The following is a 20,077-nucleotide window of genomic DNA, read 5'->3' on the forward strand; positions in this document are numbered from 1 at the left end:
CTTATAGTAAGCATAATCAACTTGAGAAAAGAAGGTTAACAATTTGTGATTTTAATAATTAAAGAAGAATTAAGTGCTAAACCTTACTGTACTGACGTTAACATCAATAGGAATACAAAAACGGCTGAGCTTTGTGTAAGGCTGCCTAGGATAAGGTTTTCTTGAAACAAATGGAACTTCATCTGGGGATGTGGAAAGTTTGAAGCAAAATTGGGCACAGGTAAAAAGCTATAGTACGTCTAGGCTTGGGAATGAACACAAAGAAGAAATAGGCACAAAATGTCCCCGACTTGCTGAAAGGAAAGAGAAACAGTGAAACCCAAGGTTTTAGATAGGTTTTAATAATGTAGTAGAAGACTTAGAAACCATAGGAACATTTTGTTAAATAGTCATGCAGTACTTAACAGGGATGTGTTCTGAGAAATGTTTCCTTAGGTGATTTCATGTTTAGAGTGCATTTACACAAACCTAGATGGGCTAACCCAGCAGCCCCCAACCTTTTTGGCACCAAGGAGGAGTTCTGTGGAAGATAATTTTTCCACACACTAGGGGTTGGGGATAGTTTTGGGAAGATTCAAGTGCATCCTGAAATTCAAGTGCATTACACTTATGGTGTACTTTATTTCTATTATTATTATATTACGCAATGAAATAATTATACAACTCACCATAATGTAAAAATCAGTGGGACCCCTGAGCTGCTTTTCCTGCAATTAGGCAGTCCCATCTGGGGATGATAGGAGACAGTGACAGATCATCATGCATTAGATTCTCCTAAGAAGTGTATAAGGTAGATCCCTCGCAGTTCACAATAGGGTTCGCGCTCCTGTGAGAATCTAATGCCGCTGCTGCCTGACAAGATGCAGAGCTCAGGTAGTAATGCCAGTGATGGGGAGCCGCTGTAAATACAGATGAGGCTCAGCTTGCTGGTGCCTGCCACTCACCTCCTGCAGTGCAGCCCTGGGGTTGAAGACCCCTGGTCTAGCTACTACACACCTAGGCTATGTGGTATGTATTATCTCTTGTTCCTAGGTTACAAATGTGTAAAGCATGTTACCTTCTGAATACTCTAGGCAATTGTAACGTAAGTATTTGTGTATCTAAATGTAAGTAAGCATAGAAGAGAGACAGTAAAAAATATGATATAAAAGTTATCAAATAGTATACCTGTATAGGGTACTTACCATAAATGGAACTTACAGGAGTGGAAGCTGTTCTGGGTGAGTCTGAGCAAGCAGAGAGTGAATGTGAGGACCTAGGACATTCTATTCCTGTAGACTTTATAAACACTAGATAGTTAGGCTATACTAAATATTTTTAAAACTGTTTTTCTTTCTTCGATCATAAATTAACCTTAACTTACTATAATGTTTTTACTTTATAATATTTTAAACTTTAAAAAAATGTTTTAATAATGACATCTAAAACACATTGTACAGCTGTACAAAAATGTTTTCTCTTTATATCCTTATTCAATCATCTTTTTTCTGTTTTTAAATTATTAATTTATTTTTACTTTTTAAACTTTTTTTGTTAAAAACTAAGACACAAACACATTCCTAGTCCTACACAGGGTCAGGACCCTCAGTATCCCCGTCTTCCACCTCCACATCGTGTCCCACCGGAAGGTCTTCGGGGGCAGTAACCTGCATGGAGCTGCCGTCTCCTGTGATAACAGTGCCTTCTTTCTTTCTTTTTTTATTTTTGAGATGAAGTCTCGCTCTTGTCGCCCCGGCTGGAGTGCAGTGGTGTGATCTCAGCTCACTGCAACCTCTGCCTCCCAGGTTCAAGCGATTCTCAGCCTCAGCTTCTTGAGTAGCTGGGATTACAGATGCCTGCCACCACGCCCGACTAATTTTTGTATTTTTAATAGAGATGGGGTTTCACCAAGTTGGCCAGGCTGATCTTGAACTCCTGACCTCAGGTGATCTGCCCACCTTGACCTCCCAAAATGGTGGGATTACAGGAGTAAGCCACCGTACCTGGCCAACAGTGCCTTCTTTTGGTAGATCTTTTGCAGGACCTGACTGAGGCTGTTTTTACAGTTAGCTTTTTCTTTTCTTTTCTTTTCTTTTTGAGTAGAAAAAATACACTTTGAAATAATGAGAAAAAGTATAGTATAGAAAATACGTAACATAGTTGTGTTATGTAACATAGTTGATGTTTACTATATGGACTGTACGTACATACTTTGTATAACCGGTAGATTTGTTTGCACCAGCATCACGCCAACACATGTGTAATGCTCTGTGCTGATACTACATCATTAGGCAGTAGAAAGTTTTCAGCTCCATTGTAATCTTATGGGGCCACCCATGTGTATGCAATCTGTTGTTTATTGAAGCATAATTAGGTGATGCATAATATATATTAGACAACACAGAGATATTGAAGACTCTTGAGGAGAGGATGGACATGTTTAAAGTTATGTTAAAATTTAGCCTCACTGGGAGCTGGGTGTGGTAGCTTATGCCTGTAATCCCAGGACTTTGGGCAGCCTAGGGGAATGGATCACCAGAGGTCAGGAGTTTGATACCAGCTTGGCCAACATGGCAAAACCCTGTCACTACTAAAAAAAAAATAAAAAATTTAGTCAGGCCTGTAATCCCACCTACTCAAAATATATTTTGTTAGGGAAGAACACTTTTATTATTATATGCTCTTTATTAGATTATGTAAAAATAAACATGATATATAAATTTATATAGTATTAATATAACATAATAATGTATATAAATATATTTTTGTTGTTTTAGAGGAATTCCAGGGAAGAAGTGTGGTACAATCATACTTACAGCAGAAGAATTAAATTGTTGCAGGGTAAGTAAATATTTCTTTGGTTTAGAAAAATTTTCATACTTCAAATGCTATATCTAAAATTGGACTTAACTAATTAATTTTTAAGTAATTGTATAAAAAGTATTATATAATTTTATAATCCATAAAATATCATTTTAGATACTTAGTCTTGTGACCAGAGTTTTTCATAATCTGAAAAGTATAATGAATTACTTTAATAATCTTTTTAAAAAATTGAAAGTATTAAAATAAAACCTAATATCAACACTGCTTTAAGCATTAGTATAAGGAATTGTCAGTTATACCAATCAGTTTAATCACTGTAAAACCATTGAAGACTTGTATATAATTTTGAAGGAATATTTCTTGTCATTTGAGTTTAGCCCTTTTGTATAACATATTTTCCCCTATTTTTCTTCTTTAATTAATTCAGAATTCATATTGGTTCCATCTCTTGTTAGCTTAGAAAGTCCACAGTTGGAGAAATGATTAGCTGCCACTCCAGCTAGCAGTATGATTGCCTAGAGTGCATACTCTGTATTTTTAGAAGATTGCTACTTTTAGTTGTGATTTGCTGATAAACCCATTGACTCGTGTTTAATGATTTCACTGTTGTCAAGAAATGGGGTGATAGCTATGACACTCCACACTGAAAGTAATGGTGGCTAGCTGAATCTGAAGTCAATATCATCTGTTTAATGTGGGCCAGCAGATCTCTGGGAATTGGTATTTCCAGAGGAAAAAATCTTTCCCTAGATTATACCTCTAGTGCTCTTTATTTTTAATTGCAGGAACAGAAACTCACCCCAAATACCAAAAGCTTAACATGTTGATATTGACCATAGTTTTTATATAGAGACCATAGCTTATTTTATTATCTCAAGAAGTTGCCTTTTTAACTTTTAGATGAATTCTGTGGCTTTCTTATACAAATACATTTCTGGTCAGACATGGTGGCTCATGCCTGTAATCTCAGCACTTTGGGAGGCCAAGGTGGGATGATCCCTTTAGTTCAAGGCTACAGTGAGCTATGGTTGTGCTACTGCACTCCAGCCTGGGCAACAGAGCAAGACCCTGTCTCATTCATGTATGTATGTATGTGTGTGTGTATATATATATATATATATATTCCGTATCTCTCAAATATAGATAGATGACAGATAGATAGCTGAAACAATATGCTCAGGAAATCATATGATATTACTTGTCAGCAAATGTTATAAACTGGATTCTGGGGGTGGGAGTAGAACAGTGAGATAACAATAGGAACTACAGCAACAGGTGAGTGGAAATAATTAAACACTAATATTAAAATTTAAGTCATTATAAATAATACGTACATTGAAACCTTCCTATTCTTCTCATTGATCTTGTCCCTCTGGGCATGTCACAGTCATATCAGCCTCAGTTTTCCCATCTATAAATACCCAAACATGCCCACGTATGATGCTGTTAAAGACCATCAGACTCAAGTTCAGTTTTGGTTTTGCTACTCATTTGTACTTTGTCTTATCAAGACACTTGACTACTCTGAGTTTTACTTTTCATATTTGAAGGGCAAAAAAACAAACAAATGGGAACTATTTTTAAAAAATCTTCCAGTCCTGGCAATCAACCACCATAACTTTAAGTTTGATAATGTAATATATATATAAGTAGTCTGCATAAACTATAATGCCTTAGAAAATATAGCATAACTATTTAAAGGCAGAGATATTACCTATCATCCTGGTTTTTTAGTTAAAAATGATACAGTGATTTTTTAAATTATATTATCTAATCATTGTTTATACTTTTTGTCTCAATTTGTAAATGTTTAAGATAATATATGTTTTGCGTGATGAAAGAGGAAAGAAAAAAGTTCACAGGCAATAAGATACATGTTCTTTGTGGTGATATTAACATGCAATTTTGTCAAAATCTTGAGTTTATTAAGCAGATTTTGTGTAAATATGCCATGAATACAATATTATCAGTTCTATTTCAAAATAGAACAAAGATACCACGGGCATATGTTGAGTATGGACAGGCTGCATCCTAAATACCTTCTACTTTCAGAAGTATTCTGAAATTCTTCTGAAAGTAGAAGATATTTAGGATGTTCTATTCTCTTGTTGGAAGAGCCTGGAATATTATTTTACCAGTTCCTGGTAAGTGAAACGGAATGTCTTTTAGTGGTCTAGGTATTTTTATCCCTCTTTTTACTATTAATTCTATAAGAACATCTGTAATTATCTTTCAGTGAATCAACACATATTTTTTATAATTAGAAATTATAGATCTAATATTTTATCAGTGTTGTTTAAAATCTTGGTGTCACTTCATCTTATGTTTTCTATGTCCTGATTCTTGAGCATCAGCATCATCATTAATACTAATAAACTTGAAATAGTATTTCATTGGTATATTAGTATAGTAGAATTCACAAGTGTACTCAAAGCAATGTTCATAGTTTCTTCAGAAGAATTGATGCTTTTTAAATTTATACTTTAGTGAACATTAAAAGTATGGGGCATTATTATTTAGAATGTTGAATGTCATGATTTTACTTGACCCACAACATCATAAAAATCTACATTTTTTTCTTTAAAACAAATTGTCAGTTATTAACTTGTGCAATGAACATAGGCTTTGGAGTCAAGACACCTAAATTTTAGTCTTGCCTTTTTCACTAGTTAGCTGAGTGAGGTTATATTGTTGGAGCTTTAATTTATGCATTTGTAAAATGACAATATCTTTTTAAAACCAGTTTATTAAGGTATAATTGGCATACAAATAGCTGCACATACTTAATGTATACAACATGAGTCTGGAGATAGGTATATATCCATGAAACCATCACCACAATCTATGTCATAAATGTATTAGTCACTTCCAATGGTTCTTCCTACAATATTTATGTATTTATTATTAATATTTTTGTGGTAATAAACAACATAAGGTTTACCCTCTCAGCAGATTTTTAAATATACAGTACAGTATTGTTAACCATAAGTACTATATTGTATATAGTAGCATTCTATGACTCATTCATCTCATATAACTGAAATTTTGTGCTCTTTGATAATACTTTCCAGCCTCTTCTTCCCCTCAGTCCCTGGAAGCCATCATTCTACTTTCTGCTTCTATGATTTTGATTATTTTAGAATCCTCATGTAAGTTGCAGCATGTAGCATTTATCTTTCTGTATTTGGCTTATTTCACTTATACAGTGTCTTCCAGACTCATATATGTTGTTGCAGATAGAAGGATGTTCTTAATTTTTAAGGCTGAATAATATTCCATTGTTACATATATATGTGTGTGTGTGTGTGTGTGTGTGTATAAATTATATGTGTATGTGTGTATAAATTATATATATATGTGTGTGTATGTATAAATTATATATATGTGTGTATGTGTATAAATTATATATATATATGTGTGTGTGTATGTGTGTGTGTGTGTGTGTGTGTGTGTGTAACATTTTCTGTATCCATCCATCTGTTGATGGGCACTTGGTTTGCTTCAATATCTTGACTTATTTCTGAATAATGCTAGAATGAACATGGAAGTGCAGATAACTCTTGCAGATACTGATTCCAGTCTCTTTCTTTGGACATATACCCATAAGTTGGTTGGCTGGATCATATGGTAGTGCTGCTCTTAATTTTTGAGGAACCTCCTACTATTTTCCATGGTGGCCGCACTAATTTCCTTTCCTACCAACAACGTACAGGAGTTCCCTTTTCTCTACAACACCACTGACACTTCTTCCCTTTGTGTTTTTTTTTTGATAATAGGCATTCTAAAGATGTCAGCTAATCTTTTGTATGGATTTGCCTTTCTCTGATGATTGGTGATGTTGAGCACCTTTCATATATGTTTTGGTCATTTGTATGTTCTTAGAGATATGCTTATAGAGTTTCTTAGCCTATTTTTAAATTGCGTTGGTTTTGTATTTTCATTTTTATTTATTTTAATTTCTTTGCTATTGAGTTGTAGGAGTTCTTTATGCGTTTTGGAAATTAACCTTTATGGTCTACAGTATCTTAGTCCATTTTGTGTTGCTATAAAAGAATATCTGAGACTAGGTAATTTATTTTTAAAAAGAGATTTATTTAATAGCTCACTGTTGTACCAGCTGAGAAGCTCAAGAGCATGGTACTGACTTGTGGTAAGGGCTTTTATGCTGTTTCACAATGTGGCAGAGAAGGTGAAAGTGGAAGCAGACGTTTGTGAACAGAGGGAAACCTGAGGGGCACCCTAGCTTTATAAAAACCCACTCACAAGAGAATGAACTCGTTCAGAGAGAATTAATCCAGTCTCACTCAAGACTGTGAAAGCAGCACCAACCTATTCATGAGGCATCCACATCTATAACCCAAACACCTTCCATGGGGCTCCACCTCCCAGTACTGTTACTTTGGGAATCAAATCTTGACATGAGCTTTGGAGGAGACAAACAAGTCATAGCAACCACAGAATATTTTCTCTCATTCTGTAGGCTGCCTTTTCATTCTGTTGATGATTTTCTTTGCTGAGCAGAAACTTTGTAGTTAGATGCAGTCCCGTGTGTATTTATACTTTTGTGGCCTATGCTTTTGGTATCATATACAAGAAACAATATACAAGGCCAATATCACAAGACTGTGTTTTCTTCTAGAAGTGTGAATATTGTTAATACTTTCCTTAGATGGATACTCAGCAGGAAAGAAATGTGTTGGGATTCACTCAGTGTGGCTGGTAAAATATTAGGGAAATACTAGAGAAAGTTGAAAGATCAAACCTTTTAGAAGGCCGAAAGGTTTTAATGGAACAGGCTGAACACAGCCAGTTCATTACATTAGAATTTTGAGTCATATGGTACGATTAGGATAATAAACCTTCCCAGGTTAGGTCTGTTTACCTCACATTCCTTTGTCTCTGTTTACTCATTTAAAGTTTGTGCTGGATGGTCCTCTCAGGAGAAGGTCAAAGGGGAATTACCTGTTAATAGTGTTTACTCTGGGCCCCAGAACCAAGACCTTTTATCATTTGTGAAACCACTCTTTTAACCATATTGATTATCCACAAGTGTGTTGACTTAGAACCTCTGTTACTAAATCTATACTGAATAAATGTGAGAAGGACAGGGAGTCATCATCACTTAGCTGCAAATACCCTCTAAAAGCAGCTGACGACCATCCCTAGCCCACTGAGATTCACTGTGTTCTAGTGTGTGTGAGTGCACTCATTCATCCAGTTATTAAGTCAGGGTCTGCAGGACAGACATCTGTAGGTGGGGATCAGCATCTCAAGTGGTGACCCCAACTCGATGCCCGTCATAGCTGGCACCCGAACAAGGACACTGATGTGACTGATGCCACAGAAATGGTAGCATTTAAGAGATGTATAAGTCATAAATTTATACAAATATTTATTTGTAGTGTAATAATCCTAATTATCTCAACTTATTTTGACATAGTTTTATTCAAATGCTAATTTTATACTTCATTAAATGCCATAGTAAAAACTAATGTAGTTTAGAAGTTTTGTTGGGAGTGTATCTTCACTCAGTATTTTTTTTTTAAGACAAGGTCTCACTCTATCACCCAGGCTGAAGTTCAGTGGCACAATTATGACTCACTGCAGGCTTTGAACTCTTGGGCTCAAATGATTCTCCCACCTAGTCTCCCTACCAGCTGGGACCATAGGCATGTACCACCCACCACACCTGGCTAGTTTAAATTTTTTTTTTTTTTGGTAGAGATGTGGTCTTGCTGTATTGTCCATTCTGGTCTTGAACTCCCAGACTCAAGTGATCCAACCTCCACTTGACCTCCCAAAGTGCTTGGGTTACAGGCATGAGCCACTTTGCCCAGCTTTTCATGTAGTATTTTAAAAGTAGCTTGAAATTTTTCACATGGAATATTTTTTGTTTTTACTGATTGATTGATTCAACAGTGTTTACAAAATGTTATAATGTCCTTGGAATGAATGCTTAGAATAGAATGGCAAGAGAAAAAGCAATACAAAACACAACAGCACAACCTTCAACCCTGGTCCTTGCTTTTGATGAACACATAATTTGTGGGAAAGCGAGATGTTAGTCAGCTGACTATGCAGGTAAAATATGTCATGATAAATGCCAAGTGATTCAAATATATTATGAGAGAGTACAGTAGGGATCTAATTTATATTAAGCCTCGCGGGGATCACTGGGCCTCCTTGAGAAAGTGACATTTAAGCTAAGTCCTAAAGGAGTAGTTGTTTGCCAGCCCAAGGATAAGAATTCCAGCAGACACAGCCATATAAGGTCCTGAGGTGGGAAAGACACGTGCGGGTCTGATGTGAGACGGCCAGCGATGAGCAGTGGGAGATGACTGAGGTAAACTTTTCCAGATGAAGGTGGGAAAGGCTGGTCAGAGCCCATTTGATGTTGGCCTTCGTAGACCGTGTTAAATGTTCTGCAGTTTTCCTAAACGCAAGAGAAAGCCTTAAAACATTTTAAGTTGTGAGCAACATGAAATGTTCATGTTTCAAGAATCTTACTCTGTCTGGTGACTGGAGAATGGATTGGATACATCAAAGAATGGAAGTGGGAGTAATGAGTAAATGTCACTGTACCTGTCTGGATGAGAAATAAGATTGAAACTGGCGGTGGAGCCCAACCAAAGAGTTGAGCAAAATTTTAGAGGTAAATGGTGCAACTCGTGGTGGATCGGATAAAGGGTCAGGGAAAGCGAAGAGTTAAGAATGGCTTCCTGGGGCACTTGAGTAAATGACAATGCCACTAATGAGCTGGGAAAATTATAGGAGAAGCAAGTTTCTGGACAGACATTAGATGTTTAGATTTGAACCTGTCAGAAGTGCCTGTGAAATGTCCAAGTGGCTTTATTCAATATAACGTTCCTTATATGTAGAGTGTTAAAGAGAGGTTTTAAAAATGTATCAGGTGACATTAAGCATAAGGCACAAAAACAAAACAAAACTTTGCAGTGATGCTTGTGTATTTCTAAAAGTACATAAATACCTTTCCTTCCAAATAAGATTTATTTTGTGCTTGATATAGATGTATCACTTAATCCCTGCTAAGCGGTTAACCTGGGTAATTACAAGAACATTGTTTTTCTAAAGTTATATAATTTTCTGCATTGCAATAAATCTTTATTTTGAATCAGTTATTCATTTTGCAAGCCTTAAAGAATATAATTTGAAAAATTAAATTTAGTATTACATTTACCAATGAGCCAATAAAAGTTCATAGTTTAGTAATAATACATCTCTGATGTTTTATTCACAGTCTGTTTGAAATAAACATATTTCATTTTCTATTATGCATCTTAAGTATACAGAATGTTTCTCTTGGAAGTTTATATTTTGGTCCAGGTGCTTTGGGAGAATGTGGTAAAGAGTAATGTTTTTCTACAAGAACAATGTCTTAGAATGTCCCCAGGTTCTTAGAAAGCCATTCTCTCCCAACAGCATTTTAATATATATGGAAATGAAAGGGCATTCAAAATAAACAAACCAAACCAAACAGCTCGTGCTTTTCAATGCTGCTCTTGGTTTTATAATTTGATCTTCCAGAATGATTATTTCACTGCTTCTTTAATAGATAGAATTTTTTGATCTTTAAACCTCAAATCTGAAAAGAAACATGATATGCTATAGAGGTTTGAGGTGATAGTGATGCCCATATTGTCCTTACCTCTGTGCTTGTTTTAATTTTCTTCAAAATGTATATTGTCACTATGCCTGGCTAGAATGTATTTCCTGCTCTGTTAGAAATGTTCCTCTGATAGCAGTTATCACAGCTATGTGCTAAAAGTAAAGTCAAATAACATTATACCAATACTTTTAAAATGAGAAATTAAGAAATCTGACCTTTCTAAGGATAGGGACTGCCTTTTTCATTACCCTATTCCAAAATTCTAGCTTGGCTATTGCTTGAGGAATGTTTGCTAAGTAAGTAAATGAGTGAATTAATGAATGATAAAGATAGCATCATGTTTTATATACTCTTCTGGAATTACTGAAAGGAAATAATAAAAAATTTAGGTGTATGCTTAATAAGTATAGATGGACTCTGTAAGATAAAGAAGTGATGAATAAGAGAAAGCTTTTTTAGACATTATTAGCATTTTATTGTATAATATTCAAAATTGTAACCTCTTTGTTTAATCTGGATTACTTTATCATACCTCTTGCCAACATTTTAAGCTTTCCCATTCAGTTAAAAAACACACAAAACCTTACAAAAGTATTGATTTTAATTTTAACAATACATTTTCTACAACAATGGTTATCAACAATGTGTTGTGTTACCCTAGCTTCTTTACCTTTAAATCATGTAGCTGAGAGTGTTTGAGTACACAAATTGATAAAAATAATAGATTTGACATAACAATTACCATACAAAACGTAATTCAAGTTACAGAAGAAAATGAAGGTGCTTTTTTCTTGATGCCCAATATCATAAAAATTGTTTTTAAATGTAGTTATCAATTTATTATAGTACACTTTTATATGATTAAGAAGGAACTTACCTGTCCCCAGATTATAAACTATGTGGTCAGTGTTTATCTTTCTTATTCCCCATCTAATCATCTAGTACATTTCAACATTTGACATGTAGTAGATATCTTGTAGATACTTAGTGAATTTTTTTAATGAATAGGAATTTTTTAGGTTTGTTTTAAAAATGTGTACCTGCACAACCGAATACATGAATGAGGATCCTATATATATATAACATTGTGTACCTGGCGTCATCTAGCTTAATATCACTTTTCAAGGGGAAAATGTTAAAAGTTTTTGAAAAGCAATAGTTTTGTAACTAGAATGAAAATTACCAGCAACATTTTTAAAGTCCTGTAGTCCTTTAAAAAAGCAATTTTGTGTTGTCTGGGATTCTCCCACACTTGGCCATTTGCATTAAAATGGTAAATTTGTTTTCTTGTCAAGTCTTGTTTGTGATCTGCAGTTTCCCATTATTTATAGCCCAGGTTTTGAACTATTTTATTAATTTTGTTTCTAGGATGCTGTTTTGATGCAATTTTGTGCAAACAAATTGGACAAGAAGGACTTCTTTGGAAAATCAGATCCTTTCCTTGTATTTTATCGAAGTAATGAAGATGGCAGGTAGATTTGTCTTTTATTCATTTTAACTATATGGTAATAATGATACTTGAATTATAATATTTTTCTCAGAGAAGCTCATTAAATTGCTAAATGGGGTAAAATAGTTTGAGATTTTAAAAATTAATGGGATTTTTGCATCTCATTGTGCAGCTTTATAAACATTTTATATGTTTTGATACTTAAAATGAATAATTTCTAGTTTCATGGAAATATTTCCTCTTTACTTTTTATAAAATTATAACAACTGGGTGCGGTGGCTCACTTCTGTAATCCCAGCACTTTGAGAGGCCAAAGTGGGTGGATCACAAGGTCAGGAGTTCAAGACCAGTCTGGCCAACATGGTGAAACCCCATCTCTACTAAAAATACAAAAAAAAAAAATTAGCTGGGCATGGTGGTGTGTGTCTGTAATCCCAGGTACTTAGGAGGCTGAGGCAGGAGAATCGCTTGAACCCAGGATGTGGAGGTTGCAGTGAGCCGAGATCACACCGCTGCACTTCAGCCTGGGTGACAGAGCGAGACTGTCTCAAAAAAAAAAAAAAAAAAAAAAATTACAACATTGACTTAATAGTATAAAAGAATTATATTTTGTGAAAACCTGAATACTGAAACAAATTTTTTTTTTTATAGATTTAAACCTAAACCATTTTCTTAGAGAAGGGTGTGGAGCTTATGGGTTGCTTTTTTTTTTCCCCAATAATATCTAACTTTCAATGAAAATGTTCATTACATTCTAGTAATTTGAATACTTTTGCCAGTGATTAGACTAGTTTCTATAAATTTTGAATGTCTTTATGAGTTATACACCATAATTTAATATGTATGGATCTACTATTAAATATATTTGACTGCTTTTTTCGTGATTTATATTGTGTATTTGTGAGAATGTTTAGTTGTTAATAATATGGCTAATTTCTATTGTCTAGATTTAAATAATAACCTTGCTATTTAATAGCTGTGGGACTAAGGCAAGTTTTTAACCTACGTGAGATTCCATTTTCTCCTCACCTGTAAAATGGGGCAGTAATCATAGCTACCTCACAGAGTTGTTGATCAGATTAAATTAGTTACTATACAAAAAAATTCTAAGTTTGTCCAACACATAAGAAGAACTTAAAGATTAACTAATATTATGTTATAGTTACTGTTTTCTTTTTTTAAAACTATGTGTGACATAACAGCTAAAGAGACCACGTTATTTGGAAATTAAAATTTAGGGGAATAGAATGGAAAAAAAATCTATCACTACTGCTACGCTTATGTATGAAATTATTCAATGTGTTATGTAATAAGTGTAAAATGCTGCATAATATAGAAAGTTTGCTGTTTAAAATGAATGCACTGGCCATTTTAAAATGATGGTTTACCTATTGGGAGATGTTTGTTGATGCAGCTGCTGAGCAACTGTTGGATATATTTGCTATAGTGTTATGCTATTAGATTTTGTGTATTTCCCTTCTTTTTTGGTGGTAAAAATGTCAGCATGTCATATGCATCTGAACACTAATTTTATTCATATGAAAAATGTTGGAGAGTGAAGAAAATAATATTTGGCATTTCAAAAATAGAGAAAAACCTCAAGAATGATTCAGAATTTCTTGAATGAAAATGTTATGAACTACTTGCTCCCGGAATTTTCTATTTTTATTATTATTAGTTTTCTCTATAAAGATTAGTTGTACAGTTGTAAAATTTCACTTTATCTCATATCTAATGCTACCAGTGATACTTTCGTTAGAAAATTTATTATGCTTTTAAAAATTATACTCACTCATTAAATAAAATCTAAACATTAAGAAAAATATCAAATAATTTGAAAAAACTTTTTAAAAGTTGGTGAGTGTCATTTCAGAAAACTTTCCATTTACACATAGAAACCTAGTTTGCCAGCTTGATCCAGATATTTTATGTGTATATATGCATGCATATGCTTTGTTGTATTTTGAATATATACAGATGCTTTTATGCCTCAGTTTTTGTCTCTATTTTTAACTGCAAAGATTCTACCTTTATTTTTAATATTTATTTTAATAAGAAGCTATTTTAAAAATTGCCTAATACCTAGTATATTTGTGGCTTATTTCATAAGAAAGAGAAAAACTTAACTTCTACTGGAAGTATTCATTGAAAACCTTAATACTGTATGATCTCATAGTCATATCTTGCTTTGGCATTTATTTAGTAACAACATTGATTTATGATTGCGTAACACTTTTCCTTTGGAATCGTTATTTTTGGTAAATGCCCTTACTTAAAGTATCATAATACAAGTTTTTAGTAAAAATATATTTTCTTATGATACTATTTGTAATACGTACAGACATTATATAGAAATACTTATGAACGTTAGGAAAAGCTACATTGGACTCCTGGCAGAATTTTTACTGGTTACACCAGGACTGGAATGCTCACCAGTGAGGATTTGCTGTATATGTCATATCTAATACATTAGAAATGAGAATGATTAATAGGCAATAAATGACTACCTGCCTCATAAATATCTCAGTAAGAAGGATGTCCCTTCCTTCAGAGGAAATGTTTCAAGTATCAAAAGTATTTAATTACTGCAGCTGGTGACACTGGGAATATAAGAGAAATTTTGATTTAACCATAGGCAAAGAGGCCAAAAAGCCAGTAGATAGTTGAACATGTTGGTCTGAAGATGGTCAGCTGGTCTCTCAGTCTCTCTCTCTCTCTCTCTTTCTCTTTTTCTCTCTCTCCCTGTCATCTATCTAGCTATTATCTTTCAAGCTATCTGTATTTATCACCATATCAAAGACTTGCTATATATTAGAATATGAAAGAAGAGAAGTTCTCTTTGTGGATCTTTAAGAATGTATTGTATTTTTATGAATCGATCTTAATGAATACATTGTTTGTTTCTGAAACAAACCAACATACAGCTCTGTCTTCCCTCTGTAATTTGCTTTCTATGAATATTTCTTGACAATTTTTGGTCCCTTTGCCTTGTTTCGTTTGTTTCCCTCCGTTCTGAGCCCCCACAACCGTCCTCCAACTTCCCCTATCCAGTTTGATTTTCCTCCTCTGCTTTAGACATCTTCATTACCTTTCCAGCAGTCTTCTCCGTCTGCCCCTCTGTCTTACTTCTAATGCCTATTCCCCCAGTGACTCCTAATTGCTTCAGGTGAGTCATCTCTGAGAACATTTGAACACAGATACATTTTCCTGGGCTCTGTCAATTTAATGACATGAGTTTCCATAGATGGGCGAGGATACTACCGGGAAGGAGAAGGCACTAATACCATCAGTCTTACAATAAAAACCTCATCCTTATATAAAATATTATGTTCCATCTTATCTCTTAATAGAAACAAATCCCTCTTGCTTGAGAGTAGGTAAGTGAACTTAAAGATTTAACAAAGGGGGGATATTTCTTTGTAGGGGTTAGGGGGAGTATATTCACTATGGGATTTATTAATACTTTCATGTTCCGTGACTGTTAGATACTTGCATTTGAAACACTTCATGGCCTAGGTCTTGAGAAGGCTATGTTTATGTATTTCAATGAAGATCACTCTAAATGTTTCTAGCTCAGGAACTGCTGCATCAATTCACACGAAGGAAGAACATATATCCAGGAGCTGATTGATGTCTTAAGATTGAATGGTTTTGTGGAAACGACACTGGAATTTGAATTAGAAAACCGAGCTTAAGGTTCCATGAATTCTGCCCCTTATTGTGAATTGCTGTCTTCCTTCCCTTGGGAATTCTTTAAATATATAGAACCAACAGTTTAGATAAAGAAAGAACCACACACTGAATGATCTTTCTACAGATTCATGATGTGATTTTAAACTTAAATGGGCTCTTGGGGCTCCCTGAGAATTCTACTCCTTTGCCTTAATCTACGAACATTTTCTTTATCCCAGACACTTTATCACTTATGCTTCATCCTCCTCCTTTGCTCATTATCATGCATCCTCTTTCATAAGAAAATGGTGGCAATTGGAGAGCTTCCTCATGATCTTAACACAGCGTCAACCCATGTACTCTGCCTTCCTGAACGTTCTTGAAGAATGACTGTCTGGCCTCTCAATGGCAGCTCCTCCACTGATGCTCAGGATTCCATCTACTCTCATCCGCTTAAAAGGCATTGCTCCCACCTTTGTCTCATGCATCAGAAGTGGTTTCCTTTCTACCAGATCTTTTCCTTTAACAGACCACCTTGCCTTTATTTCTTCCATCTTGAAAATAGATATTGAAAGTAATAACAACAAAACCTTTCCTGTGGTTAATCCATTTTTTCCCTTAAATTCTTCTAATTTCTTTGTTTTTCTTCACAGCCAGACTAAAATAATGTTCTCCACACCATGCCTCAGTTTCTCTTCTCTTTCTTAAACCCACTCTAACCAGGTTTTTCTTCCCAGCACTCCAACACAGCTGCTCTTCTTAAAGTTGCTGGTGACCTTCATATTCTTAGGGACCCATGGATATTTCTCACTCCATCAGCATGTCACCACAATGCTTACAGAGATTGTTTACAAAATAGCTTTAGGATTTATTGAATTTTCAGATTGCCTTTGGTAAATTTGTTGCAAAGTAGCTTATGGTGAGCTGATCTTTCAGGTTTTAGAATCACATATCTCTTTTCATGAAGTGATGTAGCAGCAACAGCGGGACTGAGTATTTATTTTCAACAAAAAAGTAAATAGAGGAATGACTACTAAAACAATAGATCAATTAAAATAATCAAATCATGCAAATAACTGAAAACTTTTCTCTTTACAGTTTTACAATTTGTCATAGAACAGAAGTTGTCAAAAACACTCTGAATCCGGTATGGCAAGCATTCAAGATCTCAGTCAGAGCGTTATGTAACGGAGACTATGACAGGTAAGAAGGACCGTTTATTCAAAAATCTTCAAATAGCTTTTTAAAAAATTTACAAAGATTTGGGGAAGAGGGATAAGTTGGCTAATTAAAATTTGGTTAAACTTATTTTCCACAAACGAAAATGTGCAAATGCAAAAAAAACATTAAATATTAGTTTTAAATTTTAATTCATTATTCAAAAGCTATTTCAGAATCTCCATTGCCTTAGCCTTTTCTGTGGTACAGTCCTTCTAGAGTGAAACAAGTAGAAACACAAAAGTTTCAACACTGTGCTTAGATGTATTATCAACCCTGAAATACTCTTGAAAATGTTATTTGGTAGAACTAATGATTGCTGACTCACAAAATTTCCATAGTTGTAGCACAGGAGATTTTAATGTTTTACAATTACCTGGGTAAGGTGATCCTGAGGATTTTTCCCGTAATATTCCTGAAGATTTTTTAGTATCAAAATTTTTTTTTCTTATGAAACTTTATTGTATGATTATAATATAAAAACCTCACCCATCCCAAAAGAAAGGCAAATAAAAAGGAAGAATCCCAATCTTTATTTTGTTACGTATGATAGAAAAAGTCTATTTAATTAACCCATATCATAGAACTATTGATTACTGATATGTTATTAAGTTTACTTTGAAATTTATCATGTCACTTTATATTCTGTTCATTTAGTAAGAGCATTCCTGTATTTAGGCTGGACTCATTTTTTCCTAAGAAAGTGGTTCTCATAATGTTCTTCCTGATTAGCAGCATCAGTCAGCATCACCTGCTGATCTCATAGAAATTCAAATTATCTGGCTCCAGTCCAGACCTACTTAATCAGAAACTCCAGGAAAGGGTCCAATAATCCATGTTTTGACAAGTGCACCCCCATATGGTTCCGATCTATGCTGAGTTTGAGAAACACTGCTTTAAGACAGCGATTTTCAAGAGTGGAGAAGTGGGTGCATACCATCCCTTCTAGGAGCTCTATCAAACTGCACATGCTTCCCTTGTAGACTCTTACTCTCTTTAAGGAATCAATGAAGATTCTAGAAGCCTCTTTTAAGATGTGAATTGAAGGCCGGGCGCGGTGGCTCAAGCCTGTAATCCCAGCACTTTGGGAGGCCGAGGCGGGTGGATCACGAGGTCAAGAGATCGAGACCATCCTGGTCAACATGGTGAAACCCCGTCTCTACTAATACAAAAAAAAATTAGCTGGGCACGGTGGCGCGTGCCTGTAATCCCAGCTACTCAGGAGGCTGAGGCAGGAGAATTGCCTGAACCCAGGAGGCGGAGATTGCGGTGAGCCGAGATCGCACCATTGCACTCCAGCCTGGGTATCAAGAGCGGAACTCCGTCTCAAAAAAAAAAAAAAAAAGATGTGAATTGAATTGTAGTAATGAAATTAGCAAAGTTAACATCAAATTCAATGTAAAACCTACAAGCATACACTATTTTATCTAAGAAAATCAACTTATTTTTGAATTCTCTGCCATACCTTATTTTGATCTTACTAAGTAACTTTATGTGTATGTTTTTTTCCATGTACAGAACAATCAAAGTAGAGGTGTATGACTGGGATCGAGATGGGAGGTAAGACTTTTCTTTTCTTCTTACTGTAATCTTGAACTGGGTATACTTTAAGAGGCACATACATTGAAATGACCACATTTTTTAATTGTAATTTTAGATTGCATATTTGTTTTGTTTTTCTAAATGTAACTGATGCATTTACATGAAATTTTAAGAATGAGTGTATTTTCTTCAACATTGAGATGAAACTAGAGGTTTTTCTTATTTCCAGTAACTAGTAAAGATTTTCAACTTGGATCTGATGATTCTGGATGTTTAATTTTATAGCTGAAGTGAGCATCAAATTTCTGCATCTCACGATCTCTCCGAAGATTTATATAACATTGATATTCCATACTGTTCTAGGAAACACAAGCAAGCGTTTCATTCCCCATCAGCCTCTGACAAAAAAAAAAAAAAAAAAAGAGGCAAACTACACAACAAAACTTTAACAAAACTTGAGAATTGTGTCTAGGGATTGCCAGACCAAACAGTTGTTCAGAGCTCTGCAATCGCTGTAGACCTCTGCATATCAAAGTAGATATTAAAGACTTAAAGAGAGGAAACACACTACTTTTTCTTTTTCTTTTTTAAGCGTATTTTGTTTCTACTGTTCTACATAGTATGATGATGTTTGTAAAATGATCTTAAGCCAAGGGACCCGGCAATGCTCCAATTCCATTTTGCCCTGGACAACTGCCTCTCCAGGTGCTCCCTGAAAGGGCTGAATATGCAGATATCAAAGGAGAATGATAAATGGAAAAGTGAAGAGTACTTCTAATTTTTCACTTGTTGCATGTCCTAAACTCGAATCCATAGCTCACTGAGAAATGGAGCTGAAACATGAGGTTAAAGCTAAGCAATGCTTTTCTCTCTGCATTATGTACAAGCCAGCAACCAACGCCAAAGAGATGAAAGTGTCTGGATACCTGGACACTCTCGTGAATACAGGAACAAGTTCAAGAAGGCTGGCCTGTGCTGAGGGGGCACCCCCTTCTCATCCCTTCTGTTGCATAGGCAGGAAGATTCTCACTGGAGAGCCACATGCCAGCATGTGTATGATATTTGTCCGAAAGCTTACTCACACACATGATGCCATAAGTGTCCTGGAATTTGATGCAAATAGTATTTTTTTTCTTTCAAGAAAAAAAAAAGAGAAGATGGAAAGAGAAGTGGAGATTATTATCCCACAGTTTAGCTGCTACCAAATAAGTATATAAGACTCAAAGATCTCAATCTTTAGGTTGTATCTCAAACATTGTTTTAAAAAAGAGTTATAACACTGATTTGAAGTTTGCTCTTAGAGATAACTTCATAATAATCCATGCTTTGCTACCAATCTTTACATTTATGCCAGGTATTCATTTGGTTAATTTATTATTTAGTTCTACGTGCATTCTGGAGAAATCTTACCAGAAAACCTTCTATTTTTCCATAGGGACTTATGCTCCATTGCTTCATTAAACTTGTTTCACTGAGAAAATGAGTTTTGTTGCTCAGAATAATAGTAAAGGAAATAATGCCAATCTCAGTAAAAGACTATGCCCAGTATCATATAACCTATTCTATATTTTAATTGCAAATAGGCAAAAGTGATGGCTTTTCCCTAGTAACCCATTTACCATTTAGAAACAGAAAGTGCAGCTCACTGCCAGAGCTCATTTAATTTTACATAAACACAAGATCCTTGAGGCTGAAACAAATCTGACTTATTTTCAGTGTGAAAATATAAAAACTGTTTTTGGAGTCATTTCTAAACAGAACTT

At 34.8% G+C, this 20,077-nt stretch overlaps 1 protein-coding gene across 2 annotated transcripts in view; it reads left to right on the forward strand.

Moving 5' to 3' along the window:
- Positions 1-20,077, forward strand: part of CPNE8 (copine 8) — a 230,776-nt gene that overhangs the window by 114,644 nt on the left and 96,055 nt on the right. For both annotated transcript variants that reach the window (XM_012435387.3, XM_012435388.3), the window contains exons 7-10: positions 2,757-2,820; positions 11,801-11,904; positions 16,653-16,757; positions 18,291-18,332. In XM_012435387.3, coding sequence (XP_012290810.1) covers positions 2,757-2,820; positions 11,801-11,904; positions 16,653-16,757; positions 18,291-18,332 — 315 coding nt within the window. The remainder of the gene's footprint in view (positions 1-2,756; positions 2,821-11,800; positions 11,905-16,652; positions 16,758-18,290; positions 18,333-20,077) is intronic.

The sequence above is a fragment of the Aotus nancymaae genome, unplaced genomic scaffold (assembly GCF_030222135.1).
Source record: "Aotus nancymaae isolate 86718 unplaced genomic scaffold, 86718_ANA_hifiasm-v0.15.2.pri h1tg000092l, whole genome shotgun sequence".
Taxonomy (NCBI): Eukaryota; Metazoa; Chordata; class Mammalia; order Primates; family Aotidae; genus Aotus; species Aotus nancymaae.